Genomic DNA, 17,963 nt, shown 5'->3' with positions numbered 1-17,963 from the left:
GATTTTTTTGCTTATTTCAAGCAAAAACGTCTTTTATTTGTTGTTTTTTTACTTATTGTTGGAAGGGCATTTTTTCCAGTGTGGACTTGCTTTAACTCGTGTTTCTGTGTGTGCTTTGAAGCCTTTCAGACGGACTCTGGAGGAAAACCTCCAGGTGAGCTCGGTTCTGTGGATCTTACCGGTGTACACGAAGCGTCCCGGCGCTCCTTTGCAGAACTGTTTGGACTTGTAGGACAGCGTGACCTCCACGACTCCGGGGATGTGTCGGGGCGGGGTCTGCACCCGGATGGCGTGAGGCGTGATCAGCTGCAGACATCAGAGGGTTTGAAACGTTTAACACGCGTGGACCAAAGAAGAAGAAAACATGTGAACAAAGTTTGAGTGCAGAACATCCATCAGAACCCGAACAGCCACCGAGCAGAGGGTCTGCGCTCTCTGCACGCCGCCGCTCGTATCTGGGTCAGCGTGTGTTCACGGGGATGCTGGGCTTCGGAGTCCGCCCGCTCGCCGCCTGATGACGCTGATCAAAGCCAGGAGCTCCGTCGGCGGCGTGTGATGTGAGGCGGGCGGCGTGCGGAGGTGTATCTGGGCTCCTTCCCCACCAGGTGTTCTGCTCCGCTGCACCTGCTTCAATATTTCATGCAGCTCCGTATGCGCAGCTCCGGATCTGCATATTTTCAGGGAGCTGCGACAGATTCTGCATGTGTGTGCGCTGATGCTGATGGGTGGGGAGCACGAAGATGTGCAGCTGTTCTCACAGAAAAGTCTCCGAACCAGGCGAATCTGACCCGATTCCCCCGATAAACTCCACCAACAGGTGAGTCCAGTCGTGGGAAGCACCTTCAAGCCCGGTGACACCGGGGCAGTTTGAAAACTGCCACAGCTGCAGGTTTTTAATCACATTTACTCTGTGGAACCGACTATCAGCGACCGATTTAACATGAATCACTGATGAGCAGGCAGAGAGTTCAGTTCAGAGACAAAAAGCAACGACAAAGAGGCAAAAAATGAACATCTACAGAAGCCCAAAAACACAGAAACAGACAAAAAGACAACAAAGAAGAGCAAAGTAACTCAAAAACAGGACAAAAAGGCAAAAAGAGGCAAAAAATGAACATAAACAAAAGCATAATCACATAAATGGAAAAATAAAACCATAAAAGGACAAAAATGAATAAAGAAAAGCAAAATAACTGAAAACAAACACAAGAAACTGAGAAAAAGGACACAGAAATACCCAAAAAGCCGTAAACAGATAAGAACAGTTTTCTGACCTCACTTTAAACAGATAAGAACAGTTTTCTGACCTCACTTTAAACAGATAAGAACAGTTTTCTGACCTCACTTTAAACAGATAAGAACAGTTTTCTGACCTCACTCCAGACCAGCATGGTGCCGAAGACGACCTGCAGGCCGTCGAAGAAGTTGTCCCCGATGAGGATGACGGTGGCGCCGCCGGTGGTCCAGCCCTCGCTCGGGCTGATGGCTTTGATGCAGGGAGTGGCTGCTTCGGAGACACAGCGACACGACAGCGGCGTTACGGCGTGATGATGTCATCGCTTTTTACAGCTTTATTTACATCTGGAAGCCGGAGAACTCTCTGAACCCGGTCCACAGAGGCAGCTCGGGTAGCTAACCGCTAACACGTGCTAACACGTGCTAACACGTGCTAACACGTGCAGAACGATCGGTTTCCCGCCGCCACGCGGATCAATAAGCGGCTGCACATAAACGGCGTCTGCAGTCGGAGTCGAGGCAGACAGGCGGACGGACGCAGCTGCGAGGAAACCGAAGCGTCCTCTGCAGCTTTACGGCCTTTTCCCGGAGAGGAGGCGTTTTACCGGGAGGACGAGCCGGCGTTCCGGTCAGAGCTCCCACCGTCTGATCCATAAAGCTGCTCTGCGGAGCATCCCAGCTCCGGTTTTCACCGCCGTTAATGGGGTGATGACTTCCTACAGCGAGCTACAGACAGCACCGGCTAATGGAAACGGTTTTAGAGAGGGATCCTATTAATTGATTTGCTTTGGTTCTTCTTTACAGCGGAAAACAGAGCGAACACAGTGAAAACGGAAAGAATACGGAGAGAAAAGGAGAGAAAAAGGAAAGAAAGGAAAGAAAAGAAAAGGAAAGAAAAGGCTAAAAACGGAAAGAAAAACGCTCAAAAAGGAAAGAAAGGAAAGAAAGGAAAGAAAAGGAAAGAAAAGAAAAGAAAAGGCTAAAAACGGAAAGAAAAAGGCTCAAAAAGGAAAGAAAGGAAAGAAAGGAAAGAAAAGGAAAGAAAAAGGCTCAAAACGGGAAGAAAAACGCTCAAAAAGGAAAGAAAAAGGCTCAAAACTGGAAGAAAAACGCTCAAAAAGGAAAGAAAAAGGAAAGAAAGGAAAGAAAAGGAAAGAAAAGAAAAGAAAAAGGATAAAAACGGAAAGAAAAAGGAAAGAAAAGGAAAGAAAAACTCTCTCCCTCAATGTTTGATAAGTTCTGATCGGAGATGACACAGAGTCTGAGGTCAAAGGGCACGTTTCTGCTGAGTCACTGGTTGCTATGGTGATTCCCGCCTTTTACAGGGAGACAGTTGAAAGCAGAGCTTCAAACAAATGCTCGCTGTGTGAAAACTGTCGGTTTTATCAAAGAGTTTCCTGAACCGTGAGCAGCAGAATCTTGTTCTGGACCCACAGACGTATTTTTATTAATCTGCTGGGTGTTTCAGGCTTTTTACGGCAGGTTAAACGGGTATAAACTCAGGCTTAACGGGGGTAAAACGCTTAACTCTGGAGGGAAAACCATGACAGGACAGAAATATCTGCTTTGTCATGTTTAAACTGTTTATGCTGTGAGAGTGAAAGCAGTTTAAAATGTTCTTTTATGAGTCTTAGGAGTGTCGAAAAATCATAAAACTTAAACTGTGATTCCTTAAAATAAACAAAAACAGATTCCAACTTCTTGGAAACAATTTACACGTTTCACGATGCGTTTATGCATTTATCAGACGCTTCTACACTGGAAAAAATCAAAGTCTGACCAAGTATATTTGTCTCATTTCTAGTCAAAATATCTCATTACACTTAATATAAGACACAACTGCCTAACAAGCACCATTTCAGCCAGATATAGGGACTTGTTTTAATACAATACATCTGTTAAAAGTCTTGAAAACAAATTGTTTTGAGTCACATATCATATGAAACAAGCTTTTTTTGACATATGAAGAGGTTGTGCTGATGTAATGCGGTCGCTCGGTTCGACCCGCCGGCAGCGCCAGACGGGTGGTGTTTATCACGTGGGGAGCATCTCTGAGCAGATAAGGTGTCAGATCAAAGAAAACGCAGGATGAGACGCTCTCCTGTGGAATGAGTGTGCGAGTCTCCACCCGTCTGGGACGTTCAGAGATGTAAAACAAACGCCGTTTGGCACTAATCTGTCAGGGCCGAGACGTTTTTATTGTCTCTCACCTGTGGAAACACCTCAGAACGCTTCGGGAAGCTTCGAATCAAACATTCATGAGCTCAGAGAGGGCCGGGCAGAGAGTACGGCGTCCTGCAGGGGCCAAACGGGCCCGTTGTTTACCAGCTGGGCCCGTTGTTTACCAGCCGGTCCTGAGTCTCAGCCCGTGGAGGCGAGCCCGGGGCCTTTCATCTGCTGCAGGCTGGGATGTTTTCAGAGGCGATAAAGAGCCCAACATCTGCTCCCGCCTTTGTGTCGCCAGCCCTCAGCCTCGCTGATAAAACTTTCCACCGCCTGCTCCTCGTCTTTGTGCTGCATTCATGTGATCAGAGCGCCCCCCCCCACCAGGCCCGCTGGACTGTTTGTTTACCGCCGCGACAAAAGGGGCGAATCAATAAAGAGACGACAATCGAGTCCTCGGAGCAGGAAAACGCCTCGACCCTCTGAGGCGGCTTCTTTCCTTTCATCTGCAAACTGAGGCAGAAGTTTGGAGCCTTTGAACGTCTCCTGTAATATCTGGTTAGTTTCAGCCTCCAGCTCAGAGTCAGAGAATGTGTTCCAAACCGCATACTACTTCTACTACTCATACTAACTTTAACTTTTTTTAAGTTCCCGGATGCATACTAGATTCTCCTAAATGTTGGGTATGCATCATGAGGTTACTACTCATACTCAAACTACCCAAGATGCAACGTAACGTGACGTCGCCGATCGTCATTTCCTGTCAAAACGGCAGTTTCAAGCTAGCTACAACGAGGGTAGGTTCACTTCCTGTTTTCAAAACAAAAGCACCAATTGTATGGTAATGGCTTTCCCTATGATAAAAGGCAACGGGTATTTTATTTTGTGAAAATAACAGGAAGTGCGTTGCTCCCTGCGGCTAGCTTTAGTAGCGCCGAATTCGTGGGAACAAAATTGTAAACAGCCGGTATTTTGTAGGTTTTCAACACGTTGGGGATCTAAACGACTACTTTCTCTCCTGAAAATGTTTCAAATGTTGCTAAAGTTTACAGAGTTTAGAGCTTAAGGGAAATCAGCTTCAGGCCGTCTGATTTCGGCTCGGGCAGGAGCGCAATGCATTGTGGGTAAATGCTCTGCATACTGTCTGATTGATGAGTATGCAGTATGCAGTATGCAGTATGCAGTATGCAGTATGCAGTATGTAGTATGCAGTTTGTAGTATGCAGTATGTAGTATGTAGTATGCAGTTTGTAGTATGCAGTGTGAAGTATGTAGTATGCAGTATGCAGTATGCAGTATGCAGTATGTAGTATGCAGTATGCAGTATGTAGTATGCAGTATGCAGTGTGCAGTATGCAGTATGTAGTATGCAGTATGCAGTATGCAGTATGTAGTATGCAGTATGCAGTATGTAGTATGCAGTATGCAGTGTGCAGTATGCAGTATGTAGTATGCAGTATGCAGTATGTAGTATGCAGTGTGCAGTATGCAGTATGTAGTATGCAGTATGCAGTATGTAGTATGCAGTATGCAGTATGTAGTATGTAGTATGCAGTATGCAGTGTGCAGTATGCAGTATGTAGTATGCAGTATGCAGTATGTAGTATGTAGTATGTAGTATGCAGTATGCAGTGTGCAGTATGCAGTATGTAGTATGTAGTATGCAGTATGTAGTATGTAGTATGCAGTTTGTAGTATGCAGTGTGAAGTATGTAGTATGCAGTATGCAGTATGCAGTATGCAGTATGCAGTATGTAGTATGCAGTTTGTAGTATGCAGTGTGTAGTATGTAGTATGCAGTATGCAGTGTGCAGTATGCAGTATGTAGTATGCAGTATGCAGTATGTAGTATGCAGTATGTAGTATGCAGTATGTAGTATGCAGTATGCAGTATGCAGTATGTAGTATGCAGTATGCAGTATGTAGTATGCAGTATGCAGTGTGCAGTATGCAGTATGTAGTATGCAGTATGCAGTATGTAGTATGCAGTGTGCAGTATGCAGTATGTAGTATGCAGTATGCAGTATGTAGTATGCAGTGTGCAGTATGCAGTATGTAGTATGCAGTATGCAGTATGTAGTATGCAGTATGCAGTATGTAGTATGTAGTATGCAGTATGCAGTGTGCAGTATGCAGTATGTAGTATGCAGTATGCAGTATGCAGTATGTAGTATGTAGTATGCAGTATGTAGTATGTAGTATGCAGTATGCAGTATGTAGTATGTAGTATGCAGTATGCAGTATGTAGTATGTAGTATGCAGTATGTAGTATGTAGTATGCAGTTTGTAGTATGCAGTGTGAAGTATGTAGTATGCAGTATGCAGTATGCAGTATGCAGTATGCAGTATGTAGTATGCAGTTTGTAGTATGCAGTGTGTAGTATGTAGTATGCAGTATGCAGTATGTAGTATGCAGTATGCAGTATGTAGTATGCAGTATGCAGTGTGCAGTATGCAGTATGTAGTATGCAGTATGCAGTATGTAGTATGCAGTTTGTAGTATGCAGTATGCAGTATGTAGTATGCAGTATGCAGTATGTAGTATGCAGTATGCAGTGTGCAGTATGTAGTATGCAGTATGCAGTGTGCAGTATGCAGTATGTAGTATGCAGTATGCAGTATGTAGTATGCAGTATGCAGTATGTAGTATGTAGTGTGCAGTATGCAGTGTGCAGTATGCAGTATGTAGTATGCAGTATGCAGTATGCAGTATGCAGTATGTAGTGTGTAGTATGCAGTATGCGGTATGTAGTGTGTAGTATGCAGTATGCAGTATGTGGTATGTAGTGTGTAGTATGGAAGTATGCAGTATGCAGTATGTAGTATGCAGTATGCAGTATGCAGTATGTAGTATGCAGTATGCAGTATGTAGTATGCAGTTTGTAGTATGCAGTGTGTAGTATGTAGTATGCAGTATGCAGTATGCAGTATGCAGTATGTAGTATGCAGTTTGTAGTATGCAGTGTGTAGTATGTAGTATGCAGTATGCAGTATGCAGTATGCAGTATGTAGTATGCAGTATGTAGTATGTGGTATGTAGTATGCAGTTTGTAGTATGCAGTGTGTAGTATGTAGTATGCAGTATGCAGTATGCAGTATGCAGTATGTAGTATGCAGTATGCGGTATGTAGTGTGTAGTATGCGGTATGTAGTGTGTAGTATGCAGTATGTAGTATGTGGTATGTAGTGTGTAGTATGGAAGTATGCAGTATGCAGTATGTAGTATGCAGTATGCAGTATGTAGTATGCAGTATGCAGTATGCAGTATGCAGTATGCAGTATGTAGTATGCAGTATGCAGTATGCAGTATGCAGTATGTAGTAGGCGGTTTCGAACACAGCCACCTCTGGTCCGGATGCGAGACCCTATCACCTGGGATCTGAGTGTGAACCGCTCCGGATATACTGGAAAAAATGCCCCTCCAAAAATAAGTTAAAAAACATCAAATAAAAGACGTTTTTGCTTGAAATAAGCAAAAAAATCTGCCAATGGAACTAGTGAAAATCGGCTTGTCCAGATTTCTTGAAATAAGATGTGATATTTAGGACTTTTGAGATAAAAGTGATCTTGAAATTAGCTTAAAAACCTCTTCAAATGTAAAAAAAAAAGCTTGTTTCATATGAAATCCGACTCAAAACAATTTGTTTTCAAGACTTTTTCATTTAACAAGATATTCCAGATGTATTGTCTTCAAACAAGTCCCTATATCTGGCTGAAATGGTGCTTGTTAGGCAGTTGTGTCTGATATTAAGTGTAATGAGATATTTTGACTAGAAATGAGACAAATGTACTTGGTAAGACTTTGATTTTTTCCAGTGCAGAGGAAGATAAAGAGGTCTCCGTGTTGGTTTGATTAAATCTGGCTGGTGTGTTTGTTTTACCACCCCACAGGTGCCAGACGGGTGGGGTTTTCTAACCTGGATTTTTTTAAAAAGTAAACCGTATTCAGGGCATTTTAGGCCCTCTCCTGTGGCACCTTGTCTGATTCCCTGCTACTGGCTAAGCTCCGCCCTCCTGGCACTGCAAGTAGGTCGAATGAAGCGAGAGACTTATGTCATGGCTGCTGGAAGCGCCGCTCAGAGGCGGGAGGCTTTTTACGAGAGTGGGGACAAGGCAAAGTGGCGTTAAAAAGTTTACGGCTTCAGAGGAAATGTTGCCGCTGAGCTCGGGTTTCAGCGTGAACTTTATACGCCGATGATGTGTTTTAATGTGCGGGACGCTGGAAGAACGGAGCGTTTGTTTCTCCGTCACCATCCTGAGCGGGACGGAGCGTTTCACGAGGAGCTGAGGTTTCGCTCTGCAAAGCTTTTCCTGATGTCAGACGTTTAAACTTTCCCCTCAAGTCGCTCGTTAAATCTGAAGCGGGCCGAAACCGGATTAACCTGTTAGAGAGCAGAGTCCCTGCCGGACCGACACTACCCGAGTCCCTGCCGGACCGACGCTACCCGAGTCCCTGCCGGACCGACACTACCCGAGTCCCTGCCGGACCGACGCTTCCCGAGTCCCTGCCGGACCGACGCTACCCGAGTCCCTGCCGGACCGACGCTACCCGAGTCCCTGCCGGACCGACGCTACCCGAGTCCCTGCCGGACCGACGCTACCCGAGTCCCTGCCGGACCGACGCTACCCGAGTCCCTGCCGGACCGACGCTACCCGAGTCCCTGCCGGACCGACGCTACCCGAGTCCCTGCCGGACCGACGCTACCCGAGTCCCTGCCGGACCGACGCTACCCGAGTCCCTGCCGGACCGACGCTACCCGAGTCCCTGCCGGACCGACGCTACCCGAGTCCCTGCCGGACCGACGCTTCCCGAGTCCCTGCCGGACCGACGCTACCCGAGTCCCTGCCGGACCGACGCTTCCCGAGTCCCTGCCGGACCGACGCTACCCGAGTCCTTGATGGACCGACGCTACCCGAGTCCCTGCCGGACCGACGCTACCCGAGTCCCTGCCGGACCGACGCTACCCGAGTCCCTGCCGGACCGACGCTTCCCGAGTCCCTGCCGGACCGACGCTTACCGAGTCCCTGCCGGACCGACGCTACCCGAGTCCCTGCCGGACCGACGCTTCCCGAGTCCCTGCCGGACCGACGCTTACCGAGTCCCTGCCGGACCGACGCTACCCGAGTCCCTGCCGGACCAACGCTACCCGAGCTCCTGATGACTCCGGCGACCTTTAACCGTGAAGAGTTTAAAATTAGTTTAAAATGTCGTCCTGAGCGACGTCTTACCTTCGGAGGGGTCCAGGCGCCGGGCGCGGCGGCCATGTTTGGAGTTGTTGTGGACGAACATGTTGTCGGACACCGCCAGCACGTGACCGTCCACGTTCACGGTGGTGGACACCACCACCTGTTGGAGGAAGCTCAGCGTCATTCACAGCAGAACCAAACCAGGTCTCCCACTCAGAACCTGTTGGGTTCTGAGCCGGTTCAACTTCATTTTAGAAGAATCTGAACCTCGCTCTGCTGTGTTCAGAGGTTCTGAAGCTGAGAGGAAATCTGATTCTACTCTGGTTGTGGTTTCTATCAGACGTTCTTTGCTACGGCCCGAATATGTGCTGCAGCAGCCACCAGAAAACAGAGCGAACAGTCAAAAAGGAAAGAAAAAGGAAAGAAAAGGAAAGAAAAAGGCTAAAAAAGCAAAGAAAAGGAAAGAAAAGGAAAGAAAAATGCTCAAAAAACAAAGGAAAGGAAAGAAAAAGGCTAAAAAAGCAAAGAAAAGGAAAGAAAAGGAAAGAAAAATGCTCAAAAAACAAAGGAAAGGAAAGAAAAATGAAAGAAAAGGAAAGAAAAAGGCTCAAAAAACAAAGAAAAGCAAAAAAAAGGCTAAAAAAGCAAAGAAAAGGAAAGAAAAGGAAAGAAAAGGAAAGAAAAGGAAAGAAAATTAAAGAAAAAGGCTCAAAAAGCAAAGAAAAGGAAAAAAAAGGCTAAAAAAGCAAAGAAAAGGAAAGAAAAGGAAAGAAAATTAAAGAAAAAGGCTCAAAAAGCAAAGAAAAGGAAAGAAAAAGGAAAGAAAAGAAAAGAAAAAGGCTAAAAAAGCAAAGGAAAGAAAAAGGAAAGAAAAGGAAAGAAAAAGGCTCAAAAAGCAAAGAAAAGGAAAGAAAAATGCTCAAAAAGGAAAGAAAAACGCTAAAAAAGAAAAGAAAATGAAAGAAAAGGAAAGAAAAACGCTCAAAACGGAAAGAAAAAAGTTACTTGCAGTGGCCCGAATGTGTTTTTGGGCCTGGAGTCGGAGCTTTGGAACCAGAACAGGAACCAGAACTGGAACCAGAACTGGAACCAGAACTGGAACCAGAACTGGAACCAGAACTGGAACCAGAACTGGAACCAGAACTGGAACCACTTTGGTGGGAAAGGTTCTCTTTCTTTGGACCACCGAAGCTCTGATGCCAGCCCCAAAAACCAGCTTTGGTTTCACGTCAGAGCAAATAAAACCTCCTGACCTCCGTGTTTAAGAACCAGAACCAGTGGAGCGTCCAGCCGGTCTGATCCAGCAGAGAACAATAAAACTGAGCTTTAAGTTGAAGTGGAAGCAGCAGAACATGAGCTCAGACTTTCACAGTTTCATGGAGCTGCTTTCACCTGAAACTGCTGCATTTATTCACCGTGTTTTAAGCAGAAGCTGCTGAAACACACAGCAGCGGTTGATTAAAACTGAATTTATTAACTCAGACTGGTGATAAAGTGTCTCTGTGGTCCTCTCCAGAAACTCTGAACACACCAGAGGAGGTTCACACCCCAAAGAGGTTTAAACTGATGAGATCTCAGGGCTTTGTGCTGGAAAACCAATCGGTTCTGAGATGATTCGGAAGTTTTACCGACTCTGAACTGGCTTTACGGCTGCGGAGGACGGAAACAGCCATAATCCAAAATAAATCAAAATAATTATTTTTATATATATGGGCTAAATCAATAACTGTATGTGATGATAAATGCAACTAAAATAAATGTGATAATTAAATAATAATCGAAAATGATCAAATCAAATCAAATCAAATTTATTTATATAGCACATTTCATGTACAAAACAATTCAAAGTGCTTCACATAAAATAAAAGCATTGCAGCAGGGAGTGGAAGAAGCATTAAAAATACATAAAAGAATATAAAGAGAAACAAATAATGTGAATGTGAAAATAAATAAATACATTTTTCTGCTTAATTTTAAACATTGCATTAATTTAAGATTGAATGTCACTCTTCATTCACTTTGTTTCATTTTAATTTGATATTTTAACTGGAATATAAAGATTCTTTCTGTGTTTATTTGTTACTGCTGAATTTATTTCTGTATTATTTTAACTATTTTAAAAGTTAATAAATTTAAAAGAAATTAAAATTTTCATCGTGCATTTTTTTAAATAAAACAAACAGATTTTTTTTTGTAATTTATTCTATTTATAGATTTGCATTTGCTCCACTCATTTATTTCCATGTTTTCTTTTTACATCCACGTTTGCGTTTTCTGGCTCATATGCAAATGAGGGGGGCGGGGTTTCAGCGCGCGTCATGGACTCAGCTTTCCACTTATTGGTTAATTAATCAGGCTGCAAAGATCGAGCTTCAGAATATGCGTAAAACCGGAAGTGGACAAAAAATGTACTTCCGGTACCGAAGCTGCGGTCCAGTTGCCTTGTTCATTCAACAGAACCGGACAGTTTATGTTCTCTAGGTCATTGATTAAAATACAGAAGTTATTTATAAAGTCTGAACCGAAAAGTAGATGCCTGACTGACTGCGTTTAGGCCGTTGTTCTAACTACAAGTTAAGCTAGCCGCTAGCGATGTTAGCCGCTAACGATGTTAGCTGCTAGCGATGTTAGCCTACCGGTCTCTGTGGCTGTGGTGGGAAACAGGCTGTCAAACAGCTGTGTGACAAAGTAAATAAGCATTTTTTTATTTTTATTTTAGTGGCTTTTTTTTATCAAATAAACTTGTTTATTTAGCCATTTAATATGCTTTTGTATTTAATTCAGATTATGTTCCAGTCGACGGATGAAAGATGTGCGACGGCTCACCTGGAACCTCCTCATGTCTCGTGGGTTTCCTGCATTTTTCAAACAGTTCTGATTGCACTTGAGGAAGAACTTCAGGAAGAATCTGGAGGAAAAAACAGAAAAGATGGAGCAGGTGAGTTTAGAGGGACGTTTTACATCGATGATCGATGGAACGGAACCGGAGTGAAGCCGGGTTCAGTTTTCAAAATCAGGAGAAAGTTTCATAAAGTTGAAAGAATTATTCAGTAACCGCACAAAGAAAGAGACGCACACAGATAACAGTTAGAACAGTCAGACCCTTTAAAAGAACAGATATATTCATTTTAATAGGATATTATAAATACTATAAATATTTATAGGCAAAGTTTACCTGTGTGCTTTTATTGATTATGGATGGATATTTCTGAGGCTTTAGCATATATATATATATATATATATAACTGGAAGTTAAAGTCTATATTTACACATATGTGTTATGTAGACTCTAACTTTAACTCCCAGTTCTGGGTGAAATGGATCAGAATAGACTTGTTTCTGAAGGCAGAGTTTCTCAGGAAGTGACCACGCCTCGCGGCAGACTGCCCGCGGATGCCGCTGGACTCTGAGGTCACAGATTGTCTGTCTGTCTCACAGCTGATGACACGCTCGTTCTGCGGCGGCGTCTGGATAGAGACGGCGGCGGCTCTTCCTGCAGACTTATGGCGTCTCATTAAGACACGCCTTTTGATTCTCCCTGCTGCTCGTGGCGTGCTGATTTACGCCCGTTTTGGTGGCAGCGGAGTATTGATTGGGGATGGATATCAATGAGGACGGGTGGTAATAACCAGCAGCTTTGTATGGAGATGGAAGGCGGGGGGGGGCGGGTCAGAATGGATTGCCACCTTAATGCATTTCCCATCGCCGTGTAATCTGCACTCATCCGTCTCTCGGACCATAACCACCCGGCCCCGCCCCTCCCCTTCTGATGGAGCGCTTCCTTTTTAATTGCCACATTATCACAATAATAATCCGGGCAGTTAACAAGCGGCAAGGTCGCAGACAGACATGTCACATTAACCAGGGGATAACCTCAGCAGAACACCGGCCCTTCCTCTGCTCCTCATCCTCCTCGTTCTGCTGCCTTGGCAAAGCATGCTGGGAGAACACGAGGAAGAGGATCGGGGGGGGCAGGAATGGGGGGCTCTGGGAGCTCGGCATCGATTTCCAGCTTCATAAGACAGAAACGATATCTTTAAAACACACAGCAGCAGATCAGCCGGCTTTCACACCGAGTCCTTCAATTCCACCTTAAAACGCCAGAAATGTACCCAGAATAAAGACGGTTGGAGTTCAGGTCCTACACACATATTTATATATATTTCAATATATATCTATATATACACACTGGAGTGGTTACACCACATTTTGCTGTACATATGTTTTTATTTTTATTCTTATTTTTTATCTTTACTTGTCTGTATGCTGCAACTGCGAAGTAATTTCCCAGCTGGGATGATTAAAGTACTTCTATTCTATTATATTCTATTCTATAACAGAGTTTTCCCTCTTTAAGAACTTTTATTCAGGACTTAAATCAATAATAAGAACATCTTTTTGCTTTAAAATGGACTTAATTACATAAATATAGTGTATACATATATATGTATATATCCAGTGTGTATATATCCATATATATATATATACACACACTGGAGTGGTTACATCACAGAGTTTTCCCTCTTTAAGAACTTTTATTTAGGACTTAAATCAATAATAAGAACTTCTTTTTGATTTAAAATGGACTTAATTACAGATATATAGTGTTTTATACAATAAAAATAATGATAATTAATATATTTTATGCTAAATGAAAGAATCTCCACTTTAAAATGATCATAATTATTAATTAATTATCTGACTCAGAAACATTAAACATGCAGATTATATCATCTGGTTTGGATGTACAAACAAACTCATTCATTCAGCTTTGTTGTTGTTATATTTCTTCTGATTTTTATTCTAACAAACAAAACTATCATTCTGATCCAAATAATCAGTCTTTATACTGAAGTACTGGTGCTTTTATATTTGGAGATTAAATCCACATTTAAAATCCTGATTGAGCTCTAATCTGAATCAAATAAAATAAAAAAAGACATTTAAAAGGGGGGATTGTTGCACTTCTGGGACTTTCTTCTGACTCTTAAAGACATTTAAAAGCACTTTGCTGAATATTCCTGTGTTTGTACAGTATGAGCGTAAACAGTTTCCAGTTTAACTTGTTCTGAATGTTTCGTCTGAATCGTAAAAAACGTGTGTCCTTGCTTGTTTTTAAAATGAAATTGTGTGAATTGCACCTTTACAGGGAAACAGAGAGCAGGGAGATGTGTGTGCGTATCGACTGAAAGCTGATCTGCTGCTCTGGAGGCTCTAATGCCCTTTATGGCAGTGAACAGAATAATATGGAGCTCCATTCAGATGATACCGAGTCCTTCAGAGAGCTGATATGGATCAATACGGATTGAATTAAAACGCAGCTGGAGACAAGACCGGCGGCTCAGAGGCACGCACACACACACATGCACACACACATGCACACACACATGCACACACACATACACACCATACTACTGTCAATCATTCAACACCCAGTCCTATTTTTAAAACTCACCGTCTGTACGACTCTAAATAAATATAATTTATCAACAATAATATTCATAATAATTATGATTAAAATGACTTTAAATCTGGCTTAATTAGTCAATAAGTAGGTACATTTTATAATAAAACGATAAAAGATAAAAAAAAATAAAAGTACAACACGATATCAGAGAAAGATAAAGTGGTTCTGATCGGTTCTGATTAAAATATCAATAATAACAGTACTCTGCACAGGCGTTACCGTGGATACGTTACAGTACTCTGCACAGGCGTTACCGTGGATACTTTACAGTACTCTGCACAGGCGTTACCGTGGATACGTTACAGTACTGCACAGACGTTACCGTGGATACGTTACAGTACTCGGTACAGACGTTACCGTGGATACTTTACAGTACTCTGTACAGACGTTACCGTGGATACTTTACAGTACTCTGTACAGACGTTACCGTGGATACTTTACAGTACTCTGCATAGGCGTTACCGTGGATACGTTACAGTACTCTGTACAGACGTTACCGTGGATACTTTACAGTACTCGGTACAGACGTTACTCTGTACAGACGTTACCGTGGATACTTTACAGTACTCTGGACAGACGTTATCATGGATACTTTACAGTACTCGGTACAAACGTTACCGTGGATACTTTACAGTACTCGGTACAGACGTTACCGTGGATACTTTACAGTACTCTGTACAGACGTTACCGTGGATACTTTACAGTACTCTGCATAGGCGTTACCGTGGATACGTTACAGTACTCGGTACAGACGTTACCGTGGATACTTTACAGTACTCTGTACAGACGTTACCGTGGATACTTTACAGTACTCGGTACAGACATTACTCTGTACAGACGTTACCGTGGATACTTTACAGTACTCTGGACAGACGTTACCGTGGATACGTTACAGTACTCTGCACAGACGTTATCATGGATACTTTACAGTACTCTGTACAGGCGTTACCGTGGATACGTTACAGTACTCTGCACAGATGTTACCGTGGATACTTTACAGTACTCGGTACAGACGTTACCGTGGATACTTTACAGTACTCTGCACAGGCGTTACCGTGGATACTTTACAGTACTCGGTACAAACGTTACCGTGGATACTTTACAGTACTCTGTACAGGCGTTACCGTGGATACTTTACAGTACTCTGTACAGACGTTACCATGGATACTTTACAGTACTCGGTACAGGCGTTACCGTGGATACTTTACAGTACTCGGTACAGGCGTTACCGTGGATACTTTACAGTACTCTGTACAGACGTTACCATGGATACTTTACAGTACTCGGTACAGACGTTACCATGGATACTTTACAGTACTCTGTACAGACGTTACCATGGATACTTTACAGTACTCGGTACAGGCGTTACCGTGGATACTTTACAGTACTCGGTACAGGCGTTACCGTGGATACTTTACAGTACTCTGTACAGACGTTACCATGGATACTTTACAGTACTCGGTACAGACGTTACCGTGGATACTTTACAGTACTCTGTACAGACGTTACCGTGGATACTTTACAGTACTCTGCACAGGCGTTACCGTGGATACTTTACAGTACTCTGTACAGACGTTACCGTGGATACTTTACAGTACTCTGTACAGACGTTACCATGGATACTTTACAGTACTCGGTACAGGCGTTACCGTGGATACTTTACAGTACTCTGCACAGGCGTTACCGTGGATACGGTACATTAAGCATCAGCTCTTTCAGCTTGAAGAACTGCGGCCACGTTATCAAAGTTTGTTTGATTTCTCCTTCGATCTCTTTGTAGAACTTATCACCTGTTATTAAAACCTATTCTGAAGCATAACTTCACCTGTTAGTTTATGCCGGTGCTGCTTTGATTTAATCTAAATGATTTGACTTAATGTCTCTGCTCTTATTTGATTTCTCTGGAATCATTTTGTGGCTTTAAAGTCTTTTTTTTGTCTCTTTGTTCAGTGTTTGCACCTTTTTCCTGCATCTCCTGCTCACTTCTTCTTCACTGTGTGCGTTTGGATGCTCTTTGTCTCTTTTTCACTGATTATTTTTTTAACCATTTGCTCCTGTTTGTGGTTTAACCGCCAGAGAAAGTCAACGTGACGAAGCCTTGGGAAGCTGGGATCTGCAGCCGATATTGGATGAGTTAATGAAACTCTCTGCTGGTTGAGGTGATGACCAGCTGAAGAACAAAGAGCCACATTTCTTCATTTAACTAAGTGCTTTCTGATTGGATGGTCGGTCCATGAAGGAAGCCCTCCCCCACAGGCCTTCTCCAGGATCCTGAAAAACCAACTTCCTGTCATCAGAGTGATTTTAAACAGCAGCGCTCTGACGACCAGGACAGCTGAGCAGCCGAAAACGTATTAAAACATAATAAATGATCAAGTGGAGCGTAGAGCCGGAGCTCCGTGATTAGCCAGGCCGGGTCCTTCCTCTTCTTCTGTGGCTCTTAAAAAGGAGGGAAAGATAATGAGGGAGTCGGAGTCTGCCGGTGTAAGCTGTCACCTCATTACACCGACCGACAATCAATTACAGCGGCGGCGAGCGCGGCTTAATGCAGCTCAGAAATCACCGCTGCCCTTCAGGAGAGCACGCCGCCGCAGCCTGCCAGGCAGCGCGGAGGGAAGATTACTCATCCCCACAAACAGCTATGTTCAACAATCTTTAACATCATGTTTACAGGAAGGAGCGAAGCGAGGACACGGCTTTAAAACGGCTTTAAAATGGCTTTAAAACTGCTACACCAAAATGCTTTTTAGTTTTTTTTCTTCTGTCACTTTAAGAAGCAGCTTGGTTCTCACAGAAGAATTTAATCAGATTTCTGCACAAAGAGTGGCTGTGTTCGAAACTGCATACTTCTCCTACTACTCCTACTAAGTTGAACTTTTTTTAAGTTCCCGGATGCATACTAGATTCTCCTAAATGTTGGGTATGTATCATGAGGTTACTACTCATACTCAAACTACCCAAGATGCAACGTAACGTGACGTCGCCGATCGTCATTTCCTGTCAAAACGGCAGTTTCAAGCTAGCTACAACGAGGGTAGGTTCACTTCCTGTTTTCAAAACAAAAGCACCAATTGTATGGTAATGGCTTTCCCTATGATAAAAGGCAACGGGTATTTTATTTTGTGAAAATAACAGGAAGTGCGTTAGCTCACTGCGGCTAGCTTTAGTAGCACCGAATTCGTGGGAACAAAATTGTAAACAGCCGGTATTTTGTCAGGTTTTCAACACGTTGGGGATCTAAACGACTACTTTCTCACCTGAAAATGTTTCAAATGTTGCTAAAGTTTACAGAGTTTAGAGCTTAAGAGAAATCAGCTTCAGGCCGGCTGATTTCGGCTCGGGCAGGAGCTAAATGCATTGTGGGTAAACGCTCTGCATACTGTCTGATCGATTAGTATGCAGTATGTAGTATGCAGTATGTAGCATGCAGTATGTAGCATGCAGTATGTAGCATGCAGTATGTAGCATGCAGTATGCAGTATGTAGCATGCAGTATGTAGCATGCAGTATGTAGCATGCAGTATGTAGTATGTAGTATGCAGTATGTAGTATGCAGTATGTAGCATGTAGTATGTAGCATGCAGTATGTAGCATGCAGTATGTAGTATGCAGTATGCAGTATGTAGTATGTAGTATGCAGTATGTAGTATGCAGTATGTAGCATGCAGTATGTAGCATGCAGTATGTAGCATGCAGTATGCAGTATGTAGTATGCAGTATGTAGCATGTAGTATGTAGTATGCAGTATGTAGCATGCAGTATGTAGCATGCAGTATGTAGCATGCAGTATGTAGTATGCAGTATGCAGTATGTAGTATGCAGTATGCAGTATGTAGTATGCAGTATGTAGTATGCAGTATGTAGCATGTAGTATGCAGTATGTAGCATGTAGTATGCAGTATGTAGTATG

General features: G+C 43.3%; 1 protein-coding gene and 1 long non-coding RNA gene across 3 annotated transcripts in view; one reads left to right on the top strand and one right to left on the bottom strand.

The window, feature by feature from the left end:
- Positions 1-17,963, bottom strand: part of LOC142398062 (transcription factor COE3-like) — a 209,725-nt gene that overhangs the window by 70,101 nt on the left and 121,661 nt on the right. For both annotated transcript variants that reach the window (XM_075482026.1, XM_075482027.1), the window contains exons 7-10: positions 11,413-11,494; positions 8,629-8,746; positions 1,374-1,507; positions 180-306 (exon numbers count right to left, since the gene is read on the bottom strand). In XM_075482026.1, coding sequence (XP_075338141.1) covers positions 180-306; positions 1,374-1,507; positions 8,629-8,746; positions 11,413-11,494 — 461 coding nt within the window. The remainder of the gene's footprint in view (positions 1-179; positions 307-1,373; positions 1,508-8,628; positions 8,747-11,412; positions 11,495-17,963) is intronic.
- On the top strand, positions 10,989-17,600 carry LOC142398063 (uncharacterized). Its single transcript, XR_012772755.1, has 3 exons — positions 10,989-11,274; positions 11,371-11,524; positions 13,736-17,600. It is a non-coding gene; the product is annotated as an uncharacterized LOC142398063 (long non-coding RNA).

Source organism: Odontesthes bonariensis, chromosome 13 (genome assembly GCF_027942865.1).
Source record: "Odontesthes bonariensis isolate fOdoBon6 chromosome 13, fOdoBon6.hap1, whole genome shotgun sequence".
NCBI lineage: Eukaryota > Metazoa > Chordata > Actinopteri > Atheriniformes > Atherinopsidae > Odontesthes > Odontesthes bonariensis.
Note: the sequence above shows the minus strand (reverse complement) of the source record. Positions and strands in the feature narration are given on the sequence as shown.